We start from the raw sequence: 27,545 nt of genomic DNA on the forward strand, positions 1-27,545 counted from the left end.
TGCGGGGCTGGGCGGCCCCAGGTGCCCAGGGCTCCGTCTCAGCGCCGAGACTCTTCTCTTCTTCAGGCCTTATCACTGTCTCTTTCTGCCTTCCCATTCTGTCTCTCCCTCCGCAGCTCCCTACCTGCCTTTGTCCCCCTGCATCTGTTTCTCTGCGTCTCCCTGCGTTTGTTTCTCCTTTCCTCTACATCTGCCTCGCCGTGTCTCTCTTTATAAATGCCTCCCTCTCTGTCACTGTCTTTCTCCCCCCTCCCATTCCCTGGTTCTATTCCTATTCTCTGGCTTGCTGCTCCTGGGGGTCTGCAGCAGTCCAACGGGGGACAGCCCGCGGGCACCTTGGGGCTCTGCCCAGGGTCCCCTTCCTGGTCACCTCCACACGCCCGTCACCTTGGCGCAGATTCCGCTTTCCCTCTGCACCAGTGGGGCGTGGAGGGGGCGCTAGGGAGGGAAGACACAGTGCCCAGCATCTGCTTGGGAGCCCCGGGGCCCCTAACCCCCCTCTGCCGCTATTAAGGGCGCCGGGTCCCGAGGCTCTGAGATGATCATGGTTGCATCAGCCAGACAGCCGAGGAGCCCGGAGCCTCGTAGCGAGCGAACCATCTAGACAAAGACTCCCGCGCCATCTGTTTATGCAAAGCGCTTTCCGCTGGGGACCCCGGCGTCCCGGTGCCTGGCCCGGCTCTGGGCACAGGGTCATGAGCTCGCAGGAGCTGCGGCTGCAGCCCCGCCGCGCTGCGGCTCCCAACTCCCCAACACCCAGAGGGGACGCGGGGCGAGCGGAAAGGAGGGGGGCGGGGGGTGTTGATGTGATTGGAGCGGACGCGGCTGTTTCTTCAATAATGGATGGAGATGATGCGGACGGCGGAGCCAAGCCCGCCCGGAGAGGAGAGAGGAATAGAAATAGGGAGAGGTAGGGGCGGGGGCGAGGGACTCACCCTGGCGAACGCACACGCGCGCGCGCTCACACACACACACACACACACACGAGCGTGCGTGCGTCACACTGTCATTCGAATACACGCCGCCGCGCGGCTCACACCCAGGCACACGCCCACGCGCTGTCACCGAGACACACACCTGCAGGCAGAGACGCTGGAGCAACACACTCACCAGAGGCTTTTTCTGGTTCTCACACTACATGGTCCTGCAGGCAGAGGCGCACGGAAATGCCCACACGTGGGGCACACGCAGGCGTGAAGAATGCACAGACACGTAGACACATCAAAGCACATATGCCCATCTGACACCCCGGGACTAAGACAGCCAAAAACCTCAGAGGGTGGGGTGGTGGAGCAGAATAGGGACAAGACACACAGTGGCACAGACACACACCAGGGCACAAGTTTCAGGGGTACACACATCAACACACACACACACACACAACACCTGGGACTCTGATAGACACACCTCACACCTTCAGGGCAGACACATACATTGCACAGCAGGGGCACAGAGGCACCCCTCACACACTCAGAGTTTCACACCCACCCATGCTGAAGCTGCTGCCTCTGAGAGGTCACTGGGATCCCCAAAGAAGGCCTTGTTAGTCTAGCCATGTAATGAGGTTCTGATGACAGGAGATGCCTGGGGCCATGGACACTGAGCCGCTACTTAACTGCCTACAAACTTCCTTTCTTGGCCCCCAGAGCCAGTGGTGTAGGCCTTAGGCCTCTCTGGCTACAGCCAGCCCTGCTGGCTTCAACCCCCAAAGCTGGGGGAGAGGTAGGAGAGCCATAGAGGGGTATCAAGGCTACAGAGGGAGACTGCCAGGATCCCCAACACAGCCAGGAGGCAGGCTCACACCTGGTGCTGCCCAATCTTCTCACTTCAAGGAGCACTTTTCTTGCTCAGAGCCAGGGGGCCCTGGGGAGGGGTAGGATGTGGGTTATCTTGGACCCTCCTAACCCGAACCCTCCTTCCGTCTGTTTTCAATTCAGTCAGCTCCTTGGCCCAGACTTATGACCTTTGCAGCCTGAGGCAGCATCATCCATCACCCAGGCGGCTGCTAGTGGGATAAGGGGCTCTGGGGGCTCACACAGGGTCGCTGTCCCTCCTGCCTCCATCTCTTGAGACCTGCTCTCTGCCGTGGGCCAGGGCTCAATGGGCGGGGTAAGTACTGCGGGGAGGGTGTGACCAAGGTGCTCAATTGCTATAAATGGGCCTTGTGTCCCCACCCCTGATAGCCCAGCACCCTGTCCTTCGAGCTCGGCACAGTCAGCCTTCCCGCTCCTCCCGCCCTCCCTCTCGGGCCCTTTGCTTAATTTCCTATTAACTGCTGATAAATCCAATTAAACCGCCGCTCTAATTAGGGACAGCTGCCGGCTCTGGGAGGAGGGGGAGGAGGGTGCCCCCCCCCCCCCGAGTGTAGGGGGAGAGAACAGCAGCTCTCTCTGCTTCTCGGTACCCCCACACCAGCACTGCCGCCCAATGAGCCAGTAAATTGGTTTTGCTTCAGCATTGGGGGGGGGGGGTGCTCTCGATGATCTTGGGGAGCTCTGGTTTTGAGTCCCTTAGACCTCTTGATGAAGAGTTGCGACCCAAGCCCTAGCCGTCCCTGCTCCCTCCGCCCTTTGGTGGTAGGTGGATCCTAAGGAGGAATGGGGGCAAAAGGTGTGCGGCGGTAGATGGGGGCTTGTGATCTACTCCCGTTCCAACCCAAGTGCGGTTCAAAGGGGCTGCCTGACTCTTCATTATAACCCCGCCGCCGCCCCGAGGCATCCCGGACAATCAAGGGCAAAGGGAAAAGGAAGCCAAACTAGGTTCTGAGACGCGTCTTCTCGTGTGCTTCCCTACCCCCAACGCACCTCAGCCTTCTGGATGGAAGAGGGGCGCTCCCGTCCGGGGCCCTCCTCTTCCCCAGCCCAGCTGAGCCTCTGCCCTCCCCCCTGCCAGCAGCAGATGGTGCCCGGGCTCCCGCTGCCAACCTTGCTAGGCGGTGCCAACCTCAGGCCTGGCAGACAACAAGCAGACGAGAAGAGGATCTCTTGGCTGGCCAGGGTGACCCTCCCCCACTCGCCATCAAGCTCAAGACCCTCAGCCGGCCTCATTCCAGCGGACCACCCCAGGTTGCCTCTCTCTGTTCCGCTCCCAGGTCCCTAAACTCCTCATCTCCTTCAGCTCCCTTTCCCACACCTTCCGGCTCCCGGCCACCTGCCACCGTGACCGGGGCCGATATATTTGCATATTTACATATGCAAATAATAACATTTGCATACGGTACACCACAGGGAAGGCTCCGCGTGAGCCGGTTAGCTGTCTGCCCCGCGCCCTGTCTCTCTACCTGTCGCTAAGGGCTGGGGCGGGGGCCGCGCGGGAGGGGTTAGGCCCCCCGGTCTCGCTAGCTCAGTTCCCGGAGGATTTAAGTGTTGCCATGGAGACGGCACGCACCCCACCCCCTCCCAGGCCGAGGGTCTCGAGCTTGGTGTCTCCAGTTCTCTCCTCTCCCCCCGACCCCCGCCCATCCCATCCCTCGCACTTCAACCGAGATCTTGCATCGCCCCCTGGCGGCCTAGCTCGGAACTGAGCCAGGTTCGAAAATGGCAAGGGGCTGCCCACGGCGAAATCGCTCAGAGCTCTAGGGAGCTACCCTGCTACTGGATCCTGCTCCCAGCGGCAGGGGCGCGGGGACCGTGACCTCAGTCCGACTCTCTTTCTTCATTGACGACAGAGGCCTTGCCGAGCGGACGCGTCTATCTCCCCACCTCGCGCCAGCCTCAGCCCAGGTGGGTCTCGGGTTACTCGATGGTAGTGAGGGGAGACTGCTGGGGAAGAATCTCCACCCCTTCGGAGGGCTTCTCCTCCCTCCCCCTTCGGCCCCCAGTTAAACAGCAAACTTTTCTTAACTTTTGTCAAAACTTTAATAAATTCTCAATATTCGATGGTTCGTCTCAAACCCCCACCCCTCCCGTCTCCCTAGTAGAGAGGCATTCTTTCTACCCCCACGCCCCCGCCACATTTGGGAAAAAAGGCTGGGCCTGAGGGTTGCGAATGAGGCTGCTCCAGGCACCAAGAATCCGACGCCCTCGGCGGGGGAGGGGGACGGGAACCAGTCCCTTCCTGGAAGCCCCGTCACGTTTCGGTGGCCTTCCCAGCCCTCCCCAACCCAGCCATGTAGTTGCTTTCGCCCCTTTTCTCCCCAACCTCCACTGGGCCGGCCCAGAATGGGGTTTGGGTTATCTCCCACTGGCAGGCGTCAGCACGCCTAAATCTCCTCCAGAAAGTCGGTGGGGAACAGCCCCACCTTGCGGCCGGTGTAGACCTTGACGTAGCCGCCGGTTTCATCGCCTTTTTGCACCACAATCTAAAGAATTAAAGGACGAGGGAGAGAAAATGGAAGAGCTGAGCAAGGGAGCCCAAAGCCATGGAGGCCCAATCTGGTCCCATGAATGAGTTACGATCTGAAAGGAGTGTAGTTGGAAGAGGAGCCTCTGGGCCTGGCTTTGAGTTGGGGCACCAGAGCTACCTGGTCCTTCTTGAGAGTGATCTGCCCTATCTCGCGGTTCCCCACGAAGGATCTGGTTACGCGGTGCACACGCTCTCCAGCCCGGACCCGAATAATGAAGTTTGGAGGGAAAAATCCGACCTTCTCCCCTATTTTCCCCTAGAGGAGGTGGTAGGAAGAATTAATCTCACAGTCTCAGGCTCTAAACTCAACCCACGTCCCACCTGAGCCTTAGCCATCTCTCTTACCCGCCACCACTCCTCATTGGAGTCATCAATGACTGTGATCTTCTCTCCAGGCCTGGGACAGGAAGGAAGGGGCCTCTGAGATTCAGGGACCTTACACATTCGGTCCCTTGGCTGTGCCCAGGTCCAGCCCCAAATAGGCTCCATGCCCTGAGTCCCCCCTTTTCCTTTCCCATAGGGAACTGGGTTCTCCCTCTCCATTCCCAGTACACCCCCACCCCAATTCTAAGGTCTCTCACGGGAAATCCAGATCGTCCTTCTCCAGGGCTTTGAATCGATAGAGAGCCACAAAGTAATGAGACTGCTGGAAGCCAGGCTGCTTGTGCTGAGGGTGAAAGGGGGTGAAGAGTCTCAGGGCTCCTCTGTCCCACACTGAGGGGCAGGAGGCCAAGGCAGGGACATTTTCCAGACACGCTACATTCCACCTCTCTTCTGTGTCCCTGAACTGAGAGGAATGTGTTGGTCATGTGTATGGGTGAGGTGGTGAAAAGGGCAGGTTAAGGATTGGAACCCACAGAATATGTGGGAGTGCTGTCAGACCTGGGTTGGGGAGAGGACCGGGGTCCCCTTAGGGAGAAAAGATTCTCACTTTGTCATCAGGTGTCTTCTTTTCAGCTTTCTTATCCCCTTCAGGGTTTCCTAGAATGGGAAACACTGACAAATTGTCTCTGGCTTTTGGACGGTAGCCCTCAGTCCCTTACCTTTCTGTTCCAGGGCCTCTTATCTCTTATCTCCCTTTGGCTCTCCATCCCTGGGGCCATGACTGAGCCCCAGCCCTCCTCCATCTCAATGGACAGAGGTGGGTGTTACTCACCATCCTGGGGTTTGCCTTCCTCTGGTCTGGCAGACTCTGGCTCCTCTTCCATCATGGCCGCTAGAGACTGGAGAGGGCACCAGCATTAGGAAGATGCTGTCTTGAAAACCCACATTGCCCTGGCTGTCAAGTCAGTCCAGAGAACTACAGAATAGGATCTCAGGTTTGGAAGGAGCCTTGGAGGAAGTATCTAGCCAACCACCTGCCTACTGCACGGACTTGCTCTGAAACATCCTGCTAGGTTACCACCTAAATTGTGTTTGAATGTAGGTGACAGGAAGTTCACTACCTTGCAAAAATCCTTGTCTTTTATGTAATGTCTGCTTTTCAAAATATTACAGTGTGTAAGAGAAAAACAGGCAGCACAATTTTTGTAATTCCTTTAAGACGATAGAACCTGAGTGGGCTAGCCTCTCTGGAAGCAGTCAGATCACACTGATAGTACCTTAGAAGTCATGGCTCACTCCACAGAAATCCCTAATTTGCACCTAACCTCCATATCAACTACTTTGAGGCCAGATCTCTAGTTGTGTTTTTGTGCAGTTGATTTTTTTTTTGATCCAAGAACAGTTAGGTATTTTTTCCTTACAAAAATTTTGGATTATTAGTTCTTGGTCTTTCTGCTAGTCTGTAAGGTTTTTGAATATATTATTCAGTGTATAAGTTTTCCCTCATAGGTTTCCTACAAACTTCATGGGACATATCATTTATATCTTCATTTGTAGCAGTGAGAAAAATGTCCATAGGTGAGAACCAAGGACTAAAGCAGGTCAAAAAGCATCAGAAACCTCCCTACAGTTGGAAACTCCCTAAAGGACCAGGATCCTTTGGATGCTGTCATTCAACTAATTTTACGAATCCATCTAACTGTGATCATTATCCACATTAGTCCATCCTTGTCCAGAAAGATATAAGGATATGCTAACAAATCCCTTGCTGAGCTGAATACAAGTCTATTGTATTACCAATCTAGGAAATGAAGGTGCTCTTGGCCACAAGCTTTGTGTCTCAGTTTCCTCATCTTTAGGATAGATGAGTCAGAACAGATTGTCTTCATGGGCCCTTATGGGGTTCTAGAATGGCATGACAAGTTCTCCTTCCCAAATCCAAAAGCATAGATCGCTTCTGTTGCCTGGCAATGCCAGAGGCCTAGGTCCTAGCCTTTAGTTGAATTATGGTGGTTAATCTGACAAGTTCAGAAGGGAGTTCCTAGAGTAAACACATGCTATAAGGAGATGCTAAACTGAGGCCCTTTAAAACTGCACACAGAAATTTGTCTGTCGGGTTGTGTGCAGTTTTAGGGGAAAAGGATTCCTACTTTTGTCAGCTTTCCAGAGAGGAGACAGGACCTGCTCATTGGGGTCTCTGGAACGGATCTCAGTAGGAAGATTGGGTGCTCACATTTTTCTTATCTGCCTGTCCCTTCTTCCTTTCTTTGTTTGCCATGATCACCCCAGTGCGAAGAGTTTCAAACACAGGGTCATTGCGATTGGCAGAAGCTAGTTGGAATGGAAGAAGAAAAGAGATATTAGTGGGGAGGCAGGAAAAGGCTTGGAGGAAAAAGAGACCACCTAAGTAAGGGAGAGATGGGATTGAGTAATAGATACCCGAGTGTGTGTGTTTAGAATTAGAAAAGCGTCAGCTGGGTATACCTAGATCATCAATTTATAAAGAACTCTAAAGACATCACTGGAAATATGATGGAGAAAAATATTTATCCGCGCTCCTTCCAGGCCGAGCATTATATGTTGTTAGAAAGACAACTCTACTAATAAGTTGCTTGGGAGCTGGGGAATGCTCAGAACCACTCTTTTCAAGGAGAGTGGGTCCTTTGTGTTACTGTTGGCTTTTATTCCTCTGAGTGGCATGTGCAAGCTGGGGTACTACCAGCAGTGGGTTCTTTTTTTCCATCCATGCTCCTCACAGAGAGTTCAGTCTCTTCTCCAGATAAAGGTTGAGCAAATTATCAATGAATACATTTTTAAGGGGTGCCAAATTATGAATCTTCCCAGGATGCCCACAGCTCTTGATCTGGCCCTGAGCCTGGCGTTATTTTGTAATAAGGAGATGAGGAGAGTGTAGTTCATGGTTACAAATGGCTTTGCATAGAAAGAGCACAGAGTTTGAATTCAGGCAGATGAAAGTTTCAGTCTCTTCCTTACCATATAGAGCTAAATCTTATCTCCCCCAGCCATAAAACACGGGGATACTGACTTTGTATCCAAGATGGCTAAAACACTAGATTGAGTGAAAACGATGGGAAATAGAATGTTTCAGAATTTGGCTTCCAAATCTGGAGATGGTGATGAAAGCACCTCTAGGCTTTCCCACTCCCTCAGGTTCCATACGGGGCACTTACAGAGATCTTTGACACAAGCGTACTGCTGGTTGCTGTAGAGTGGAGAGCTATAGGCCCGATGGAAACCAGGGGGCTGTAGGATTGGACAGGAGACAACATTAACGATACGAGGCAGGGCCCAGAACCCCATCTCTCCCACAAATACTTGCCCCTTCTTGGAGTGAGAGATGGGCTGAGGAAGAAAAAGCAGGGAAATGGGTGGGATGACTTGAGGAGGGGCTGGCAGAGGAGGAAGCTGGCCATATGTCCCCTCCCTTCTACTTTCTTGCTCCCCAGAGCCTACTCACGATCTTGCCGAAGCATCTCTGCATCTCCACATAGGACTGGCAGTGTTCGTGGATGTTGGTTTTGCAGTTCTTACAGCGAAGCCCAAATTTGTTGTTGACTTGGGAGATGGAGAGAATGCTGGGTGAGGCTACTGGTTTCCCTCCCGCTTTGAAGGGCTGCTGCTACTCTAGCTCCCAGGTCCCCTTTCTGTCTGGGAGCCAGCACTGTCTCTAAGTATTTTCTTAGAGCCAGATCTTGCCACAGCCTGTCTGATAAGACAAATACTTCTCTCCTAAACCCTTTCCCCGACCCCTGCCTTCAACAGCACACTCTCCACTTCCCTTTGTGACTCACGCACAATCATCCGGGCACAGACATCACAGAACTTGGGCTTCTTGAAGAAATGATCTTTGAATTTGTGAGGTTTATCATTAACAAGCTTAGGAGGCTCTGGGGGTGGCTCCTCCTCTTCCTCCTCTTCTTCCTCCTCTTCCTCATAGATGTAGTAGATGGGCCCACCTCCAGCTCCCACTGCCTCCCCATTGGCCTGGGGCTCTGGGGGAAGCTCCATCTCCTTTGTCCCTGTAGACTCCTTCCTGAATAACTGTTTCAGCCGCTGTAGCTGAGGGAGGGAGATCCAGTGTTGAAAGAACTGTCTTGCTTTCTAGAGTAGGTAAGGCTGAGGCTATCTATACATTTTTCTACCTGGGACAAGGGCCACACTCCGGGATTAGGGGGTGTGGGGGCTGCGGGTGCTGTTGAGCATTTTAACAGTAAGTAAGATTTTAACATATACAAGTGAGATCAATTCAAGCATTTTTCTTCAAAAGCTGCAGGGGCTCCCCAGCTCCCCACCCCCGGTGGTCAGAGGCCCAGACTCACCCTACCCTTCCGAGTCTCTGATGGAAAAGAGGAGGACTCCAGCACCTCCTTTTCTGTCATCCTGCAAGAAGTTGGACCCACTGTGAAATCTCATCCCCAGCTGCCATTCTTCCCTCCCTTATTCCTGTCCCTTGTAGTAGGGTGGTCCTTGAAGGGGAGGCTTTTCGAGAAATTTGGTTAAAAAGAGATCCTTTCACAAGGTTTATGAGCAGGGAGGGCCAGAGAAAAGCCCAGCAGACTAAAGAACTTCCCAACTAGCTCCTCAAACCAGTAAGCATCCTTCTGCCCTGAGGGACAACCCAAGTTTACAGCCCCAAGGCTGCATGGTTTAGGGATTTTCCTACAGATACTTTGTTTCTCCTGGAAACCTGGGGCAACAGAAATGTGACACACACACCTTCCTAGATCCTCTTTCAAGAGGTTTAATGTGTGTGTCCACAAGCATGCGTGGAGGGATGGGCTGAGGACAGTTGTTCTCCTCTAGCTCTCTCGTGAGCCCTGGGGGCCCAGTGCCTAGTTCCCAGCCTGCCTCAGGCTTCAGCTATTTTAAGTTTTCAGAGTAATACGAGCCTTTCCTTCCCTTACTGCTCCATTCTCCTGATCCCACCCCCACCCCACCCTCCAATCCTAGCTCTTGTCCTGGAGTAGCATAATAAATTCACTCCTAAAACCCAAACTACTCACAAACAAGGAGAGAAATGAAGAAGCTGAATAGACTATGGATTGGGGAAGCTTGGGTGAGCAATCCTGGAAACGGAAAGAGGATGAAGAGGCAACTTACGTTTGGGATTCCCTAAGTCAGTTCACAGCCTGCAGAGGAAAAGAGGGAGCCCCTGTGATCTTGATGGTGGTGCTGGGGGAGGACTGGTCGTCTTCCTTGGGGGCTAAGCCCCCCCAGTACCCTCTGTACTCACACCAGCTACCCAGACGGTGTTTGTAGACCTCCTAGCCTCTTGCCTTGGTGTCAGAGCTGAAATGACAGGGCTAGAGGAAAGTGGACAGCTGAGCGACACAGCTGACACAGAGAAATTGGACACGGGGCGGGCTGGACCCTAACTCCTCCCACCCCCCCGAGTGCTGTTGCCCAGCTTTTCATCTATGGTGTGCAGGTCAGAACTGGCTAAATTCAGGAAGGCACTGTCCATACTGCATACTCATGTGCATGAATTTTGGGGGTTGCTCCATATAGCTTGTGGAATCTTAGTTCCCCGACTGGGAATCGAACCTGGGCCCAGTGAAAGCTCAGAGTCCTAACCACTGGACTGCCAAGGAATTCCCTCGTGAGAATGACTTTAAATAACTAAAGGTAAAGATGAATTATAAACAGCCTTCTTCATCCCCTTATCCCAAGGTCCAAACACCTCCCCAGTTCTACTCTCCCTGGAATCTAGCTTTCAGCCTCTCAGCCACTGTCGTCTTGTGGCCACGTGTTTTTGTACCCTCAAGCACTGATCTAGCCTCCAATCTTTAGGAAGGAAAGGGCTTGGAAACTGGTGAAGAAAGGGAAACTTGAATTTTCAGAACTCCTCAAAATCAGCTGATTGCTTTTCTATCCAGGGGAAGCTGGAAGAGTGCCCTGCTGCTATTCTGTGAGGGAGTAAAGAACCTGTGATACTGCTCTGTTCCCTGCAGTAGCCCCAGAGGTATCTGTCCCCTATCCCCCTAAAATCTTATCTTCAGGGTGAATGGAATTCTAAAAGCTATTTTAAAAAGCCAGGCTGGGACTTCCATTTGAGAGGTTCTGGGGGAGTGAGGGTCTAATGATCACAGAGATTGTTCTGTTAATCTTGGACAGAAAGCAACAGCTGTCACACAGGGAGTCTTTGTCATCTGTCATGTGCCCTTTGCCATCTGCAAACTCTTGGAGGTAGGATGGCCAAGCCTCAAGCTTCCTTCGTCATTCTGATTCCCTGATTCCATCTCCTTCCTCTGCTGCCCTGGCATATGAACCAAGGGGTCAAATATATATCTGGCAGTGTTATCTCACAGGGATGCAGCCTTTTCCTAGTCTGAGCTATGACATGGTTGAAAAAGGAGATACTCCCATCTCAGAGGAGAGTAATTTGGAGACGATAATGTCGTGTTGCTTTATCCTGTGTATCTGCAAGAAGTAAAGGATTATGTTAGAGGTTGGGTCAGACTAACTTCAGAGGAGGCTGGCTAGAGAGACTGCTATCCAGACCCCAGGGATTTCCATGGCAATGTGCTATGTCATTTCTACCTACTGTTCTTTTTTTTTTTTTAAGGGGAGGGTGACATTGAGAAGGGGCTGCTGGATGGTTCTGGGTCAACAGGCTCTTTAACGGCCCTGGTCTGACTGGTTGAACACCAGGGTTAGCTTTGTAAAGACAGAGGAGAGCTCTGTCTTACGGGCACGTGACTTCTGTTCTTCACCTTTCTTCAGCTGCACAGGACAGGGACTGCTAAGCACACCTGGACAGTATGGCATCTTGGCATAGCACGTTCAACTGACACAGTTTTATTTTAAGAAACATGCAATCCTGTTCCTATCAGGTAGAACCCAGCCCTCTGGCTTTGGAGTTAAAGAAAGGCCCAAGTCCTCGAAGAGTTTTCAGAAGAGATGGGCAGGTACGAGGCCAGCATCTTGACCCAGTTTTGACCTCACTCACACCCCTCTGGCTTAGCTACCAGAACCCTAAATGAATATCACAGCATTAACAGGGTGGAAGGAACCTGGAGGTCACCTAGTTAGTCCAAGTCTCTTATTTTACTGGTAAGAACTCAGAGGCCCAGTGTCTAGAGTGAGGTGCTTGATAAACCACAGTTCGTGACAGAGTCCTGTCAGAGACCCGGCCATCTATCAGAAACACTTGTTAAGGAGGACGGGACGCAGGGAACTGTGTTAGGCAGATATGTGTGCATATGCCAGAGAAAGCCATCCAGCCCACACCAAACCCACCCAGCCCTCATCCACACCAGGTGGCAACAGGAAACAGGGACTGATGTCCAGTGACAGATTTTTTTTTTTTTATATTTAAAAACAAAATCAACCTCCCCCCAAAGAACCCCCCAACAAACAAAAAATCAGATTAAATAAAATTTACAGTGAATATACCCAGCAAACATCTGTATGTGCAATTAAATACTGTGTCTGTTACTGCGGCACAAACCTCAAACAAACAATATACAAGTGTTCTGGGGGTAGGGGCGGGTGGAAGGAGGCCCAAGTTTTAACTCTGTGGGGTTTGGAGAGACAAGATGGGGTGAGAGAAAGGGGAAATCAATTTTGTTTTTCTTAATTCTGTCCATATAAATATATTCATAAAGACCAAAAAAGAAAAGGGAGCTCGGGATGGTAAGGAAATAGAACAGGGGAGTGTGGGACCCTCCCAATTCTACCTGACCAAAAAATATGAATTAATTTCATGGTGAGAGAAGAGATAAAAAATGATAGAAGAGGATGGGAAAGAGAGGGAAGCGGACATGGGCCAACCAGGGAACTGGAGGGAGCCTGGGCAGGGGAGTGAGAAAGTCCAGTGCCAGTGTGAGTGTTTGTCTGTTTCCATCTTCATCCCACTGTCTTAGGCTCCAGTTTAGTGTCTGTCTGTAGACCTTATCTTACTTTCTGCCTGTCTGTGGTCTGACAGGACCTCTTGACCCCCTCCACCCTGCCCCCACCCCTGCCATGCTGGTCCCTTCTCTTCTCCATTTATTGGGAGCTGGCTCGCTCCAGGATCCTCAGGTCATAGTTCTTTTTGGCCACTCGAAGTTTGAAGCGACTCACAGAGTTGTTGAGGCGAAGGGAGGCATTCTGAGCAGCCAGGGGGCTGGGGAACACAGCCACAATGGTGTACAAGGCAGCGAGGTCCGAGTGGCGGCCATTCTCAGCAGTCCCACCGTTGTCCCCCCCACCCCCACCAGGCAGCCCCTGAGCATCCTTGAGCCACTGGATCTTGGCACCGGACATGGCAAGCTGAGTGAAGAGTTTGTCTGCCTCGGTACGGGTGATGCCCTCCGGGAGATCTGTCACCTCCAGTACCCGTCCCAGAACTGGAAGGGGAGGAGAGAGGATACGGTTGTGAGAGGTGCAGAGTAGGCAGGACTGGACAGTGGCCTGGCCAAGGAGGATCTAGTTGACTAAGTCTGTATACAATGCCCTCAAAAGCCCAGCCTTTCTCACTCAGTTCTTTCCTTCCTTCCCACATCAATCCAACTCCCCACCATTCAGACTCTGACCAGGGCAACTAGGAGACACAAAGAACCTTTCTCTTCTCTTAGCCAGAGATGTAGACAAGAAGAGACCAAGAATCAGAATGCCAGAGTTAAGATCTGGAAACCTATACCTCAGCTCTTGCACAAGGTGCCATCACCATGAAGGAAGGATGGCTTTTGGTGATGTTCATTCACAAAGTTAACAGCTCAATCTGAAATATGTTACATTTTCTTCCCAGAGGCTGGCCCAGGTAGATTCCTCTTCCTTATCATCTAGGGAAGTCAGTTTCCCTTCCTGTTCTTGTTTAGCAAATTGCTTTAAACAGGGGAACCTCCAAGAGAGCTTGTATGCCTAGCTTGGAAGGCCTGCAGGAGGAGAGCTACTCCCTCACATTTTAGTATCAAGCCTCTCCTAAACTGGGTCTAGGACTACCAGAGACAGACATTCTAGATCAGGGTCAGGACCACTTCCGTGAGATTCTCTATTAATAGCAGGCTCAACAAACTTCATCATTATATTATTCCCAATTTTTACCCTCATCTTCCCCAAGACCTGGAATGGCTTGGTAAGGAGGACTGAGACACAACTTCTCCAGCTTCTCCTTGCTCTTGAATACAAAAAGGTCCTCTTTTGAATGCCGGCTGACCCTAAGCTGGCCTTTCTCACCAGCCTGGACTGGTAATGCAGAGCTGGAGGGTTAAGCTCTTCTTGTGGGGATTTAGCAATGGCAACCCACTCCAGTACTCTTGCCTGGAAAATCCCATGGGCAGAGAGAAGCCTGGTAGGCTGCCATCCATGAGGTCGCAAAGAGTCGGACACGACTGAGCGACTTCACTTTCATTTTTCATTTTCATGCATTGGAGAAGGAAATGGCAACCCACTCCAGTGTTCTTGCCTGGAGAATCCCAGGGACGGGGGAGCCTGGTGGGCTGCTGTCTGTGGGGTCGCACAGGGTCGGACACGACTGAAGCGACTTAGTAGCAGTAGCAGCAGCATCATATCACTCACCAACGTCTGTTGTCCCCAAGTCAGTGGAGGCAGATTTGAGTGCTTGTCTCTTGCTCCGATTTCCATGCTTCAATCCGCTCTGTCCCTTCAACATTTGAAAGATAACTCTCATTCCAGGTAAACAATATTGACTGCCTTGCATCCCAGTCTGTCTGAGAGATTAAGGAACAGTATGCGACCCTAAGGATCCCACCCTACCAGTCAGACTGGCCAGAGAGTGGCCAGTGAGAAATAAAGAGCCCCTCCCAATTGGCACTGGGAAGGGGTGAGAAGAATGAGCACAGGAGTGGGGCAAAGGCTGCCCCCACTGCGTCCATGCTCTCTGGATTGTCTCCCTTGTCCACCCAGCTGGTTGAGATGATGGCTCAGAAGCAGGGGCCTGGATGAGAAGGAGACTCCAGTGGCCCTGAGGCTGATGGGAGACACCCTTACCTGGTGCACCGAGTAAGCTGACTGGCCATGGAGCAGGGGAGGGCAGATGGACAGATTGTACTGTAACGGCTGGCCCAAGAGGGAATAGCGACCATCACCTAGGGAGGAAGCACAGGTGGTTTTCTGGGAGTTTGCGCTATTTGGTATGACTTCTGTACTTCATGGGGCTTTGGAGATGGGACTGCAACAATGCATACTATTCCTACTTTTTCTTTGATAGGAGTGCCCATGTCACTGATTTTAAGCGTTGTCTGTCTTCCTAACCCCCTTGGTTCTCAGTTGTATCTTGGACAAAAGGGGTTATTAGATTCCCTCATCTTTGAAGACGGAGAAGGCAATGGCACCCCACTCCAGTACTCTTGCCTGGAAAATCCCATGGACTGAGGAGCCTGGTAGGCTGCAGTCCATGGGGTTGCTGGGAGTCGGACACGACTGAGCGACTTCACTTTTACTTTTCACTTTCATGCACTTGAGAAGGAAATGGCAACCCACTCCAGTGTTCTTGCCTGGAGAATCCCAGGGATGGGGGAGCCTGTTGGGCTGCCGTCTCTGGGGGCGCACAGAGTCGGACACGACTGAAGCGATTTAGCAGCAGCAGCAGCATCTTTGAAGAAGGGCTCTGTTCATTGAAGACAAAAGGCCCTAGAGGAAACCTACAGACCCTTATAACTGTCTTTTATTTCTCATATAGTTGCTTCTGACCCTAAACCCAAGGCTCAAGTTTCTGACTTAGATGAGAGGAAATACAGTGTAGTAGATAAGAAGAGAGACCTGTAGCCAGACTATATTCAAATTCTGTCTCTGTTCTGAAGATGGGATGTTGGGTATGTTCTCTCATCAGCACTGGTGCAGTTAAATGACTATAAGATATCGCACCTGTGTGTTAGCTATTATTGGTGATAAATACTGTATTTCAGAGCACTCTGAAGTTTTAAATCATATTCTCATCTTATTTTTATACTGCTTTTGATAGCCAAGGCAGAAAGCAGATAAGATTATTTCCATTTTACATGTGATTAATCTCATTTTATATATTAGGAAACTGAGGTCTGGTTCTAAGTTTAAGTAACATGGTAACATACTCAGCTTCACAAAACTAGTTAGTGGTAGAACTAGAATTTGAACTCAAGTCTTTGTTTTTTGTTTTTTTTTTTTACTTTTTAAGAAGTTGAGTTATTTCTGAAATAAAATATTGGCGGTATGTTTTAAAGCTATAAAACTCTTAATTCTTGTAAATTCTTGGTTAAAAATTTGACTGTGCTTATTAAAATGGCCATCTATGTTCTGCACTTGAGATTTGTGAAAAATAAAGTTTCTATGGGAAGGTGACCTCTGGTTTCCTGATCATGGGAAGGAGCGGGTGTCTGGGGCTCGGTGGCTTGGGACTAGTTTCCTTGGGCCACCCACCCTGGGCTGGAGGAAGGGGCCACATCCCCCACCTGCCCAGGTGCAGGGAGCAGGACTCCCACAAGCTGGGTGGCATCTCAACAGACTCGTATAAGTTGTGATTCTGATAGAAAGAACAGCAGAAGTGCCAGGATGCTCCCTCCTCGTCTGTGACAGTCATAGCTGAGCCCTCCTTTGGTGTCCACCAGGGAACAGACAGCAACGAGCAGCTGTTCTAAGCTTCTGTCTGTCACAGTAAGTTGGGGGTGAACCCAAGTCCTTTCACTCAAATCCAGCATTCCCTTTTCTAAAACCATACTGTTTCTGACACACCCCATATTCCTAGCCCTCAGACTCAGTACTGATAGGTTAAACTCTTTGCTGTTCATTAGAAAGTTCAGGGAACTTCTTTTCCCTGGCTCGCAGTCTCTGGGGACTTGGAAGGAAATACTAAATACGTAAAGGAGATCTAGAGTTAAGGTAACTATGGGCAGCACTAAAGACGGGTGTATTTTTGGCCTAAACAGGGACATTAAAGGAAGAGCTGGCTTCTACGAACTGAATGGCCAGCCACAGTGATTCTCTGTCTATTGCTACCCTCTTGATCTCCCCACTTGGGAATGGGATGCAAAGGGTGAATTTGACAGCTGACAGCAGCCCACCTTACTGAACCCTTACCCTGTGCGGGACCTCCAGGCCGGGGGAACTGTGTGAGGACAGGAAGGGGACTAAGTCCTGTGCAGACGTTGCTGAGGCTGGTGACAGGAGAGGGTGCTGGAGACTGAGTAGGAGATGTGACAGGGCTGCTGCTCATCTGTGTGTTGGCCTGTGGGAGAGAGCAGAGTACACATCACATATACACCAGACCCTGCCCTCTGGATTACTCCTACAGCTTGGCTTAAAAGTTACCTCTCAGGAAACTTCTCTTGCTGAACTCTGTCAAAGTCAGAGTGCTCCTTCAAACTGGCCCCTGAGTGCCTAATTAGTTGGTATTATTTTAATATTCACTTCCTGACAACCTGTTTTACGTCTTCCCTTAGTGTTTTTAAGCATGTGTCCTATCTGCCACCTTAGGTCTTAGCTTCCTTGAAACCCTGAAAGAAGATGCTCCCTCCTCTCTTTCCTGTGTTTCTTCTGAAAAGTGCCCAGGGTAAAAGACCGCACAAGTAAGAGAGGCTGCTTGGTCAATGGCAAAGACTGCTTCCTGAAAAGAATCTGGTCACCTCCCTGCCAAGATAAAGCTGGGTTGCAGGACTCACCTGAGGGCTGCTCTCAGGACTGTACAGGTCTCCAGGTTTCTGACCCCGCTGGTCCATGCTGTAATATTTACAGTGACTCCACTGGACCATCGATGGGTTCTGGGGAGGCTGGGGTCCATTAGGGACATTCAGCTGCATGACCACCACACCTGGTCCAGAAGGTGACACTCCTGAGTGGCAGGAAAAAAGCAGTTGGTTGTGAATTCAAACTACATTTTAACCTGTCAGCTAACCCTGAGTGGGAAAGCCTATTAGCAAATCCACCTATGGCTTCAGGGTCACTTAAACTGTGTCCTGCCAGGAATCTGAGACAGTTGCTGATTTGGTCTCTGACTCTCTCTCCTCAAACCAGTGGAAGTTTGAGGGGAAGATGCCAATGCTCTCCTGGCCTTCACCTGGTTGAGGGGTACTTTTGATAGGCTTGGCCAAAAACTACTCCATTCTGTCATAATTAGGTATTACCAAATGCCCAGATCAGATTGCTCAAATGTCTGGGCATGGTACAGGTCCCAGTCTGGAGCTTGGGGCAGGGCTGCAGGCACGTGCAGGTTTTTCTAGTAATGGCTGCAGGTAAGTCAGTGATCTCTGGTTGTTCTGGAGAAGATAAATGTGCACAGCTTCACTAAGCCAGACATTAATTCTTGGGCAAGGATAGGGTGAGTTGGAACACTTCAAGTACAGGGAATGGCATAGAGATATATGTCACATTCAGGAAATGACAAATAATTCAAGGTGCTAAGGAAGACCCAGGAGCTATGTAGGGGAAGTACTAGGGGAAGGATGAGATACATCTCTTCATTTATCTAATAAACATTTATGGAACATTTACCAGTTCCTATGCCGGGCACTGGGTATACAACAACAGAAAAACTGGTCTCTACCCCAATGGAATGAACAGTCTATTAGAGAGTTGGACATTAAACAAATAGCTGGTGTCAAGAATTCGAAGCACATTCAGGTAAGGGTTGTAACCCAGAGGTGTTGCAAACAGGACTTGTGCTTCAGAGAGCTAACCCCAGTGGCCAAATGTAAGATGGCTGAAGGGAGGGGGAGACTAGTGACTGGAAGAGTAGTTAGAAGTCTACTGAAACAGAACACAGTGGTTATGAGTTAGAGCAGCGACAGCAGGAATGGAGTGGGAGGGTGAGACCCTCGGAAGATTTTACTGACAAGATGTAGCCGTGGGGTTTTAGTCCAGGCAACCATGGATGTAGTCTTACCCTCTCACAGGCTGGGGAAGGAAAGGGCTCACTGAGGAGGAATACTAAGTCCTGAATCTTCTGCACGGTGAAAAGCAAGGTAAGGGGTCAGGGAGGAGCAGTCTGACGGACAGTTCCTGCTGGGGGAGACGGGCAGGAGCTCCGCTTCCTCACAGGGGATTGTCTAGCGTGAGGGTCTGCTCTTGGCCCGCAGCCCGTATTCCTGTGGATGGACAGTCTGAGTTCATGTGTGTGTGTGGTGGCAGCGACACGGGGCTGGGCGCGCTAGATGGAAACCTGCCGCAGTGCTGCTTCCTGGCTCAGCGCCCGGGGGCTGCCTCTGCTGCCACCATCACACTGCTTCCTGTGACAGGAAATGCTACAGCCTCTGCCCTGGGCACCAGTCATGCTGGGAAGTGAGCGTGATTGCTTTTCTCAGGTAGCATCGGTCAAAGGAAAGGAGAAGAAGTGGGGGGAGGTCTGAGAACAGCTCAGGAGACACAGCATCTGTTGTATCCTAGTCCCCAATGTGTGCCCCTCCCCCATCCTCTAGGGTTCATCTAATCAGAGGGCAGAAACACTCAGAACGACAGGCTCACATCTTCCCTTCCCCTGCCAGAGGGGACAGGGTATTCATCAACACAGCTTGCAGAAGGGCCATAGGAAAACTGCGCAGTGGTGAAGTGTCATGCATTTAACAACTCCCCCTTTACTTCAGCTGCTCTGGGCACCGTATCTCCCATCCTAGGAGCCCCACCTGCGCCAATGTCCTTTAGCCACAAAACTGCAACTGACCTTCAAATTGCTGAGGGGGCCAACGCAAAAATAATCAAATCCACAGCTTTTCTGGAAGGCAGCATATAACCTAAGCCTAATGCCCTGGGCCAGGAAAGGGTAGAGGATGTGTGAATGTGCGGGGTATGGGCACAAGCAAGGCCGTCGATGCTCCTTATAAGGCCAACATGTAGCCGTACGGAGCTATTAGGGGTCTAAAGTGGAGTGGGGAAGAGAACAAAGTCCTCATAGTATTTTCTCTGATCCTAACAAAAACAAAGGCAGGGTTCTCAGTCGCAGCCTCATTCCTGAGCTCCTCCTAACACTGAGTCCTCCCCCGCTGGCCCGGAGTGTTGTTCCTTCACTCAGCCGAGGACAGAGAGCACTACTCTGCTGATGAGCTGATTTTTATGCTTCTCATCCTCAAGCCAGAAGCAGGTGGCATCCATTAGCAGCTGAACTGTGGCCACTTCTTAATGCACATGGCAAAAAACTGCCCAAATCTCACAAAACAAAACCCCCCACAGCACTGCCCAGTGACAGCATTTCCATATTATCAGGCTGGGGGAAAGAGCCTGGGTTAGAGTTGGAAGTGGGAGAAGGGAATTGAATAAGGAAATCAATTTCATCTTGAAAGCTCTGAAAAGAGAGGGGACGTGTGAATGGCTTTTTAAGTGGCATCGTTAAACCTGGGCAGAAAGGTCGATTGGGCAGAGCAAACCCCATAAATATAAACAGATGACATTTATGTCTGGCAGAATTGGTTTTTGTTTAGTTGTTTGTTTTTTTTTTTTTTAAATCACTGAGGTAGAAAACTGATAAGGCTTCTTCTTTACCATCTGGAATGAAATCTATGGAAAGGAATGTCCAGAGAAATAAAATCCCTCAGGCATCTTTCCCAAATTACAGGCTATAATCCTACAGTATCTTCGTCTTTTTCCCTTTTTTGGTGGGGGAGAGGGTTATCTTCAGGAAGTGGGGAGAGAAAAGAGTTATCTCTGCTTTGGAAAGCCCTCAGCTACAAAATGAGCCAGTAAGGACGTGGGAAGCTATTTCTGTGTGTACCTCACTCTGGCCACGCTGCTGTGCCACTGTGAGTTGGGAGTCTGTGCATAGGTTTCACTGCCATTTCATGTCCGTGTGCATCTTCCCAAGACAAGCCTGCAGAAACCTCAAAGGACCTGCAAGTCATTATTTCTGTGGGGAGAAAACTATTTCCTAGGGTTATGGTTATATCTAAAATCATAGTGAAGGAATTAAGGTCCCGGCCTGGGGGTAAACTGGGCAACTACAAAAATGTATTAATAAACCAGAACAGTTGCTCCAGGAACAGTCAATCCTAATCCCTGCCTTTATTTTTGGAAAAGTGACCATGCTGCTACATGGGAGAAGGGCGGGTGACTGTCCTCTGAAGGTGACATAGCAGCCCTTGTGGGCAATGCTGGCCTTCTAGCTTTCCAGTAAAGGCCAAACTGGAAAGGAAGGCAAAAGAAGCACTTTTCCTTTTCTTCCACTTCCTCTTAAGATTCCCATGACCTGGGATTGAAGATTTTTAAGATCAATGATATGGTGAATAGGTCTCTTAGATGATGTGGGTAGAATAGAGGGTCATCATCTAGGAAAAGTACAAGGGGTCAGTCAGAAGCCTACGTCAATCAGGGTGGCTAGAAAGAAAGGAAATATACTAGAAAATTCTAAAGCAGCAAAGAAATGAGATGATGAAGAGGGTTTTGTCTATTTCTATTAATTTGGGGAAGAGCCTAGATCATCTCCTTCCAATTCCAGTCCAGATCTCTAGTGCCAACTTTCAGAACCAATAGCTGTTTCAGTTTACTTATCATTAGGTCCACAGTAGGTACTGCAAAATTATTTTCACTTGATTTGTTTCTAATTCAAAGACCTTGTATTTGTATATGAAGAGGTATAAATGCAGAGACCCAGTAGATATACTGATATACCACTAAGGATTTACACAGAAATTCACATACAACTATACCCATATGCACACGCACACACTTATCTTAACAAATAGGAGAGAAAATGCCCTGCGGTATCAAGCACCACCACAGGCTACAGCAGTTCTTGGAGCTAGTTTCTATCATTTCCATACCCCATTGGGAATTTCAAGGTCAACTGCCCCTGGCGGACACTAGGAGATACAGCTGGAGAGACCAATAATGGAGTAAATAGTAAGGGTTGTTGAATTTTAAAACCTCAGCCTGTAAGAGATCCATGGTTGGTCTGGATAAAGGCAGAAGTTATTAATCCTTGAAGCTAAGAATTGATCAGGTCTTGTGAGCAAGATTGATTCTGGAATCTATTCCACAGCACCCAACACAGAGTACAGAAAATCTTATGTGAAAAATATTCCATTTCTAAAATATGAAAAACTGGCAAAATACCTTATCTCACCAGAAGAGGGCACTCTGACATTCCCACTGTAGAGAGGAATGAGGAAGGCTGGAAGCTACCTTAAGACCCCCTTGCCTCCAGAACCCCTGAAGTCAATTTAAATGCAGTGCAATGATATGTCAGGGTAGGGTGAAAGGGAAACAGCAGTTGTTCTTGGTATATTGGGGTGGTTTTAGGCAAAGACAGACAAGCTGTGTACCATTAAGTGTATTCACCTGGGATAACTGGCCCCTCCAAAGAAGGCCTTTTTCCTTCCACTGGAGGGAAAGGAACGGAGTACAGAAACCTGTTGAAAATGTGTCCGAGGATGTAGCAGGGGTTACAGAAAGTGAAAAGACCCAAGTTCAAGCTTTAGGATTGTGACCTTACACAAAATTTATCCCTCTTTTGAGTCTTAAATTTTCTCTTCACAAAGCTGTGGAGAGAATTAAAAGGACACAATGTATGTGAGTACAAATGAAAAATTGCTAAACAAATCTAAGATACAATTTTAAAAGCATTTTATCAGCCTCACTCACACTCCCAAGAGAAAAGAAAAGCTATTTACAGGAAGAATGAGTGCAAGAGACAGAGATATAAGCACTTTATGTTGTAAAGGCATGTGAGTCGTCGTAATCCAGTCATAGTGCTGGATTTAGCAGAGAGGAAGAAACAAAGGAGAGAGAAAGGAAACAAGGAACCCAATCGACATGTGGTTCCCAGGGGGTAGGGATCAGGCAAACCACCTCACCTCTTGAGGGGGTCAATTTCAACACCTCTGGAAAACACCAGTCAGCCAGGACTTTGGTCTTTTCTCCTGATGAAGTCACAGCTGGGGACAGAGCCAATCCCTGAGCTTTCTCTGCCCTACCCAGTTCTAGAGCACAAGTCCTTCAGCAGTGTTTTGCTCTCACCAGTGCCCAAGACCCCTCCATTCTTTATGCTCTTACCTGAGTACTGCTGTGGCATCTGTGGTGGACTGCAGGGAGAGGGAGACTGAGGCATCTGGTACTGCTCAGAGCCAGGAGGCTGCAGAAACCCCACAGAAGGGCTGGGGAGATGGAGAAGAGGGGAGTGGTAAAGCAGTAGAGGGAGCAACACAGCTCCCGGCAGACAGCTGTTGCCTCCTGGGCCTCCCCTGTGGGAAGCCAAGGCAGCTCCAAGCCATTCCCAGACCAATTTGCCATGCAATTTCTAAAATCACTCATCAGTTCAAAGTTAATTATATATATTTGTACTTGATCATCTTTCAATTAGGAAGCTGCTAATCAGTGCTACAGATGGAATGTTAGTGACACATGCTCTTCCCAACAGTGTAGAAACACCAAATACATAACTCATGCGAGTGTATGCGCACGTGTACACACACACACACACACAAATACACATACTCTCTCTCTCTGTGTCTCTTTCTCTCAGAAACACAACAGAAACGCAAAGAGAGTGCCAAAAACAGACACACAGGGCTAGAGTGCTAGAGAGAGATGGGCAAAAAAAACAACTAAGGAGATACAGGATATTTTCTTAATGGCAAACACAGATCATCAATTAAAGAAAAACAGGGGAAAACCTCACAAAATTCAAGACACATTAAAAAAAAAAGACAGAAATAAACATATGTACACTGAGAGACACAGAAATACATCGACATAGGCCCAGACTTGAGTTCTAATCCCAACTCTGCTTCTACTAACTAGTTGTATGACTGAGTAAGTTTCTTAATATCTCTAGCTGGAATTTCCTCATTTATAGAAGAAGGGCACAAAATAAAACAAGGGGAGTGGACTAGATATTTCTAAGATAAACTTCTATCTCTAAAATTACATTCATTATACTAAGATATACAAGCTTCCCTGGTGGCTCAGTGCTAAAGAACCCACCCACCAATGCAAGAGATGCAGGTTCGATCCCTGGGTCGGGAAGATCCCCTGGAATAGGAAATGACACCCCACTCCAGTATTCTTGCCTGGGAAATTCCACAGACAGAGGAGCCTGGCAGGCTACAGTTCATGGGGTCGCAAAGAGTTGGACATGACTTAGCAACTAAACAACAACATACTAAGATATATAAACAGACAAAAGAGATAACACCTCAGATTCATCCATGGCTCTAATAGAGGTACATGGAAAAATTTACATATGTATACACCAAACTGCTTTTTTAAAAAATAATAAGCAGTCTTTATTTCATAGTTCAGAAAAACAAAAATTGGGGGAAATTATAAAGTCTCTGTTTCTGAAGTGGGAATTTTTTCCTGCTAATGAATTCTTATGCAAATATCAAATTAACAAGGAGAATGAACTCCCTCATGTTCTAACTGCTTGGGAGTACCCCTGATCTTTTTAAAAAATAAACATTTATTTATTTGACTGCACCAAGTCTTAGTTAAGGCATGTGGATCTGGTTCCCTGACCAGGGACTGAACCCAGGCCCCCTGCATTGGGAGCACTGAGTCTTAGCCACTGGAGCACCAGGAAGTCCCTACCCCTGGGATCTTTACCCCTGCTTTTCTTTTCCAGTGGAATAAAAACCATGGTGCAAAAGTTGCTAAAGGTCTGCGGGAGATGCACCCCGTCTCTCTGGGAGCCCTCACCTTGTACCGTTCTGCTGAGCTGGCGGGATCATGCTGTAATACACTGGAACACCCCCTGCTGGGAGGGCCCCCTGCACAGACTGGCTTGCAGGGACCAGCATGGGTTGCTGGAAAGGTGGCTGGACCACATTTTGTGAGTCATTACCCACTGGGACCTGGGTGAAGACAAGAAAAGAATGACCACTTTTACTCGAAATGAAGTCATCCAAAAAACAGCTTAGTCATCTCTGAACAGGGACACTCTAACCTCCTTCCCTACCTTTAGAGATCCTCTTACTCTCCTCACCTAAAGGAAACGCTTAGTGCTACCTCCATTTCCCCCTCCTCCAAACATCACCTTTGGGCATCTGATGTACAGGAAGGAGCCTAATTTTCTCTAGATTCTACTTTTCTGGGCATATACTCATTTGCATGGTATAAAGACCAAACAATTTAAATAAAGACTCTTCTCAGACTCTTTTGACCTTCTTTCAGAGAAAGAAAACCTAAAAGTGCTAGAGGTTAAAAAAAAAAAAGTGCTAGAGGTAAAGTGAACAGCGTTAGTGTTCGAGTTGTCAGACTCGAGGACAGACGTGGGAACTGTCCTCCTTTTCCTCATCCCAAGGACTGGGTGGTTTCCCCATTCAGAATGCACCCACTTGGTAAGAAGGCAGTGGAGTGTACTGAACCACCAGGCCTTGCATCTGGCCCCCCATGCCGCTCCTCTGGTTGCTGAGCAGGCCCTGGTTCTGTGGCTGCTGGACCCCAATCATGCCTTGGTAAGCCGCTTGCTGCTGGTTAGGCATCATGGGCTGTAAACCTAGGGACAGGCAAAGCAGAGAAGACATCAGCATAGCCTCAACAATGTTTAGGAGGTCACACTCTCTTAGTAATTTTCCTTCTTTTTTGGAGATCACAGGTTCCTTTTTAGGACCCTAACCATTCTGGCCACTACTCCCCTTCCCCACCGCTTTTTAAACAGGGAAAGTAATTCTTCCCCAGTTGCTGTCCTTCCCTTACTTGCTGCCTCCGTATAGTTCCTCTTACCAGGCTGCTGGGATGGCTGAGGCAGCTGCTGACCACGCTGGGGGCTGTATGCCACCGGGTGAGACAGAGGTCGGTATTGCTGGTTGGAGTTGGGGTACTGTCCAGGGGAATAGTAAGACACCTGGATCTATGGTGAGAGGAAACAGATGTATGAGAAAGCCCCTCAAATTCAGCCCCAACATCCCCTAACTATTAAATACATCACAGTCGATTCCAGAAGTCTGTAAACAGAAATATTTTGGGTTTGCAATTGCAGCATTAGTGTACAAGTTTGAAACAGAAGAGGAAGGACTTGTGTTATTTGATAGATGTTTCTGACTACAAAGACAATTCTCAAGAGAAAGGTGGGGAAATGGAGGAGGGTAGCGGGCAGGTATCTCCTCTGGTCTGTCTAAACTAGAGGAAAAAAGGTTTATAATACTGGATAAATTGAATTCACGATTTAGACTGGAAACCCAAACCACTCACCTGTTGAGGGGGCTGCATGTAGCCCTGGGGTGGCAGGACTTGCTGAGTAGGTGGTGCATGGCTAGAGGTGGAATAGTTGGAAGTAGGGAGGGGCTGCCCTGTAGAAGCCATGATGAAGCTAGTCTGCTGAGGGTGCTGGGAGATAAGTGGGGGCTGGAACAGAGCTGAGGATGGGTCAGCTGCTTCAGTAGAACCTTGGCGACTAAGGCTCATTTGTCCAAAGGGGTTGCTGAGATCATCTGCCTGTTGAGAGAGTGGGGGAGACCTAAGGACTGAGGTCATATCAAGCCCCAGGTCTCTGGCTTCAACACAGACAGACAGACAGAAATAGTAACCCTCTCTACCGCCTTCCTTCCTTATACCAATTTGGGATATTCCTACCTCTGTGCCCTGGGAGGTACTTTTTAGCCCTAAGCCTCTGTCATGTGGTATTTCAAATTGCTATGAATCGAAAGCTGTTTGAAGCCCAACTCCAGAGCCAGTGTCCCTACCACATATGAGGTAACAATGGCCACTCTGATTATGATCTTTATTAGAATTAGTCCTGGGGAGACGGGAGCAATGATACAACTTCTATATATAGAAAAAACAGGACTATTTAAGTCTTTCCATTTCCTGTCTTCCTCATGCCTCCAACCATGCAAAGGGCCTATATGTTGTCATAAATCTCTTTTTTATAATAAAGGACCCAGATAACACCTTGTGTGGCTGATCAGTAGATTCATGTGGCTCCCCAGCTCTGCCTATGCATTGGAAAGACTGGTGGGATCCCAGCTCCTGCTGCTTATCTCTTTACTCCCTCTTGAAGTCATTTCCACCTCTGTTCTCTGACACTTGCCTAGTGTTCTCCTGCTCTTCAGAAACCACTTCCAATTCTCACCTCTGAAAGGAGGCCAGGGTGAGCAGCTGAGCTGGGGAGAGAGACTGACTGACTAATCTGTAATTGCCTTCTCTCTCAGCCCTCTTCTCCAACCAGCAAGGGTGAGGGTGTTCCATCTCTCCCTTGTATGGTGACAGGTTAGTCTGTTAACTTTAACTTCATCTCTTTTGCTCCATGGATAGTAATCAACATACACATACACATGCAGAGCAGAAGTTCTGCAAATGAAACTAGTAGAAACAAAAGATAGTACTTTCCTGTGGTTTCACTCAATTTTCAGGGATCTGATCTTAGCTATTTTGCTAACTTAGTGGGGAGCAACAGATGACAAGAGCACTGGATTGCAGTTACTATTTTGAGGTTCATATTCTAGAACTTTTCAGTATGGAGCTAAGAGGTGGGAGAAAAGAAGGGATTCTAGTGAAAAAGCAGACAGGTGTGATTAACACAAAATTTGAAAAAAGTCAGGGCTCCTATAACCATGATAGAAGTCACCAACTATGAGACAGACCAGATCTTTATAAAGGATTTGTTGTCAGGGTACAAACAATTTAAACAGCACATGCTATACAACAGAAGAGGATATTTTTTATGTAAAACAGGGAAACATTTGAAGCTTTTACCAGTGGTACCAGAGAAATATGCAACTGTGTTTTTATTTTTAAAGGGAATTATAGAGAATCATTCTCTACAGTACAGAATAAACTGAGTTCCTCCACCATGGCCTGGGAGCAGATGAGATGAAGAAGGCACATGGCAGAGAGGACAAGGAGCCCAAGTTAGATCAACATCTGATCTTGTTCCCCACTCCTGAAACTCAGAGGAACTCTGTTCTCTGTCTTACATTTAGGCATCAAAAAGGAGGTCACTAGAAATGAAGTATAGTTCAGCCTGTGCCAGCTCCTAAAGAAGAAATATGTTCCTAACAATGGTTCTCTAAAAAGCA

The 27,545-nt window shown here is 49.0% G+C and overlaps 2 protein-coding genes and 1 long non-coding RNA gene across 21 annotated transcripts in view; 1 reads left to right on the forward strand and 2 right to left on the reverse strand.

The window, feature by feature from the left end:
• Positions 1-1,112: 1,112 nt before the first annotated feature.
• LOC113892870 lies at positions 1,113-3,876 on the forward strand. The gene is made up of 2 exons (XR_003511154.1): positions 1,113-3,065; positions 3,668-3,876. It is a non-coding gene; the product is annotated as an uncharacterized LOC113892870 (long non-coding RNA).
• STAC3 (SH3 and cysteine rich domain 3) lies at positions 3,839-10,004 on the reverse strand. Of its 3 annotated transcripts, XM_027542328.1 has the most exons (13): positions 9,923-9,994; positions 9,790-9,818; positions 9,009-9,069; positions 8,481-8,748; positions 8,147-8,244; positions 7,860-7,932; positions 6,902-6,999; positions 5,501-5,567; positions 5,276-5,325; positions 4,926-5,011; positions 4,690-4,741; positions 4,463-4,600; positions 3,839-4,300 (listed from the first exon to the last, which is right to left on the reverse strand). In XM_027542328.1, the coding sequence occupies exons 3-13, from the start codon at positions 9,066-9,068 to the stop codon at positions 4,202-4,204; spliced, it is 1,089 nt and encodes a 362-aa protein (XP_027398129.1). In that variant the 5' UTR covers position 9,069; positions 9,790-9,818; positions 9,923-9,994; the 3' UTR covers positions 3,839-4,201. The 3 variants fall into 3 exon arrangements, with proteins under 3 accessions (XP_027398129.1, XP_027398128.1, XP_027398130.1); XM_027542327.1 differs by having other exon boundaries at positions 9,790-10,001; XM_027542329.1 differs by lacking the exon at positions 4,463-4,600 and having other exon boundaries at positions 9,790-10,004.
• A 1,970-nt stretch (positions 10,005-11,974) lies between these two features.
• The window catches only part of R3HDM2 (R3H domain containing 2), a 160,320-nt gene continuing 144,749 nt past the window's right edge, over positions 11,975-27,545 (reverse strand). For 16 of the 17 annotated variants that reach the window (XM_027542319.1, XM_027542315.1, XM_027542310.1 and 13 more), the window contains 10 exons: positions 25,720-25,962; positions 25,252-25,378; positions 24,864-25,024; positions 24,226-24,380; positions 22,582-22,682; positions 17,268-17,437; positions 16,687-16,834; positions 14,623-14,720; positions 14,191-14,275; positions 11,975-13,019 (listed from right to left, as the gene is read on the reverse strand). In XM_027542319.1, coding sequence (XP_027398120.1) covers positions 12,679-13,019; positions 14,191-14,275; positions 14,623-14,720; positions 16,687-16,834; positions 17,268-17,437; positions 22,582-22,682; positions 24,226-24,380; positions 24,864-25,024; positions 25,252-25,378; positions 25,720-25,962 — 1,629 coding nt within the window. In that variant the 3' untranslated portion in view covers positions 11,975-12,678. Of the gene's footprint in view, positions 13,020-14,190; positions 14,343-14,622; positions 14,721-16,686; positions 16,835-17,267; positions 17,438-22,581; positions 22,683-24,225; positions 24,381-24,863; positions 25,025-25,251; positions 25,379-25,719; positions 25,963-27,545 lie in introns of all 17 variants that reach the window. The other variant, XM_027542320.1, reaches the window with a different exon arrangement.

The sequence above is a fragment of the Bos indicus x Bos taurus genome, chromosome 5, assembly GCF_003369695.1.
Source record: "Bos indicus x Bos taurus breed Angus x Brahman F1 hybrid chromosome 5, Bos_hybrid_MaternalHap_v2.0, whole genome shotgun sequence".
Lineage (NCBI taxonomy): Eukaryota > Metazoa > Chordata > Mammalia > Artiodactyla > Bovidae > Bos > Bos indicus x Bos taurus.

Excerpts from the sequence above, each read along its gene's own strand:
- STAC3 (XM_027542327.1), bottom strand. The coding sequence starts at position 9,068 with ATGACAGAAAAGGAGGTGCTGGAGTCCTCCTCTTTTCCATCAGAGACT. Across the intron at positions 5,326-5,500 it reads GGAAGGCAAACCCCAGGATG|GAAACCCTGAAGGGGATAAG; the intron begins GTGAGTAACACC and ends TTCCCATTCTAG. Across the intron at positions 5,012-5,275 it reads AGAAGACACCTGATGACAAA|CACAAGCAGCCTGGCTTCCA; the intron begins GTGAGAATCTTT and ends TTTCACCCTCAG.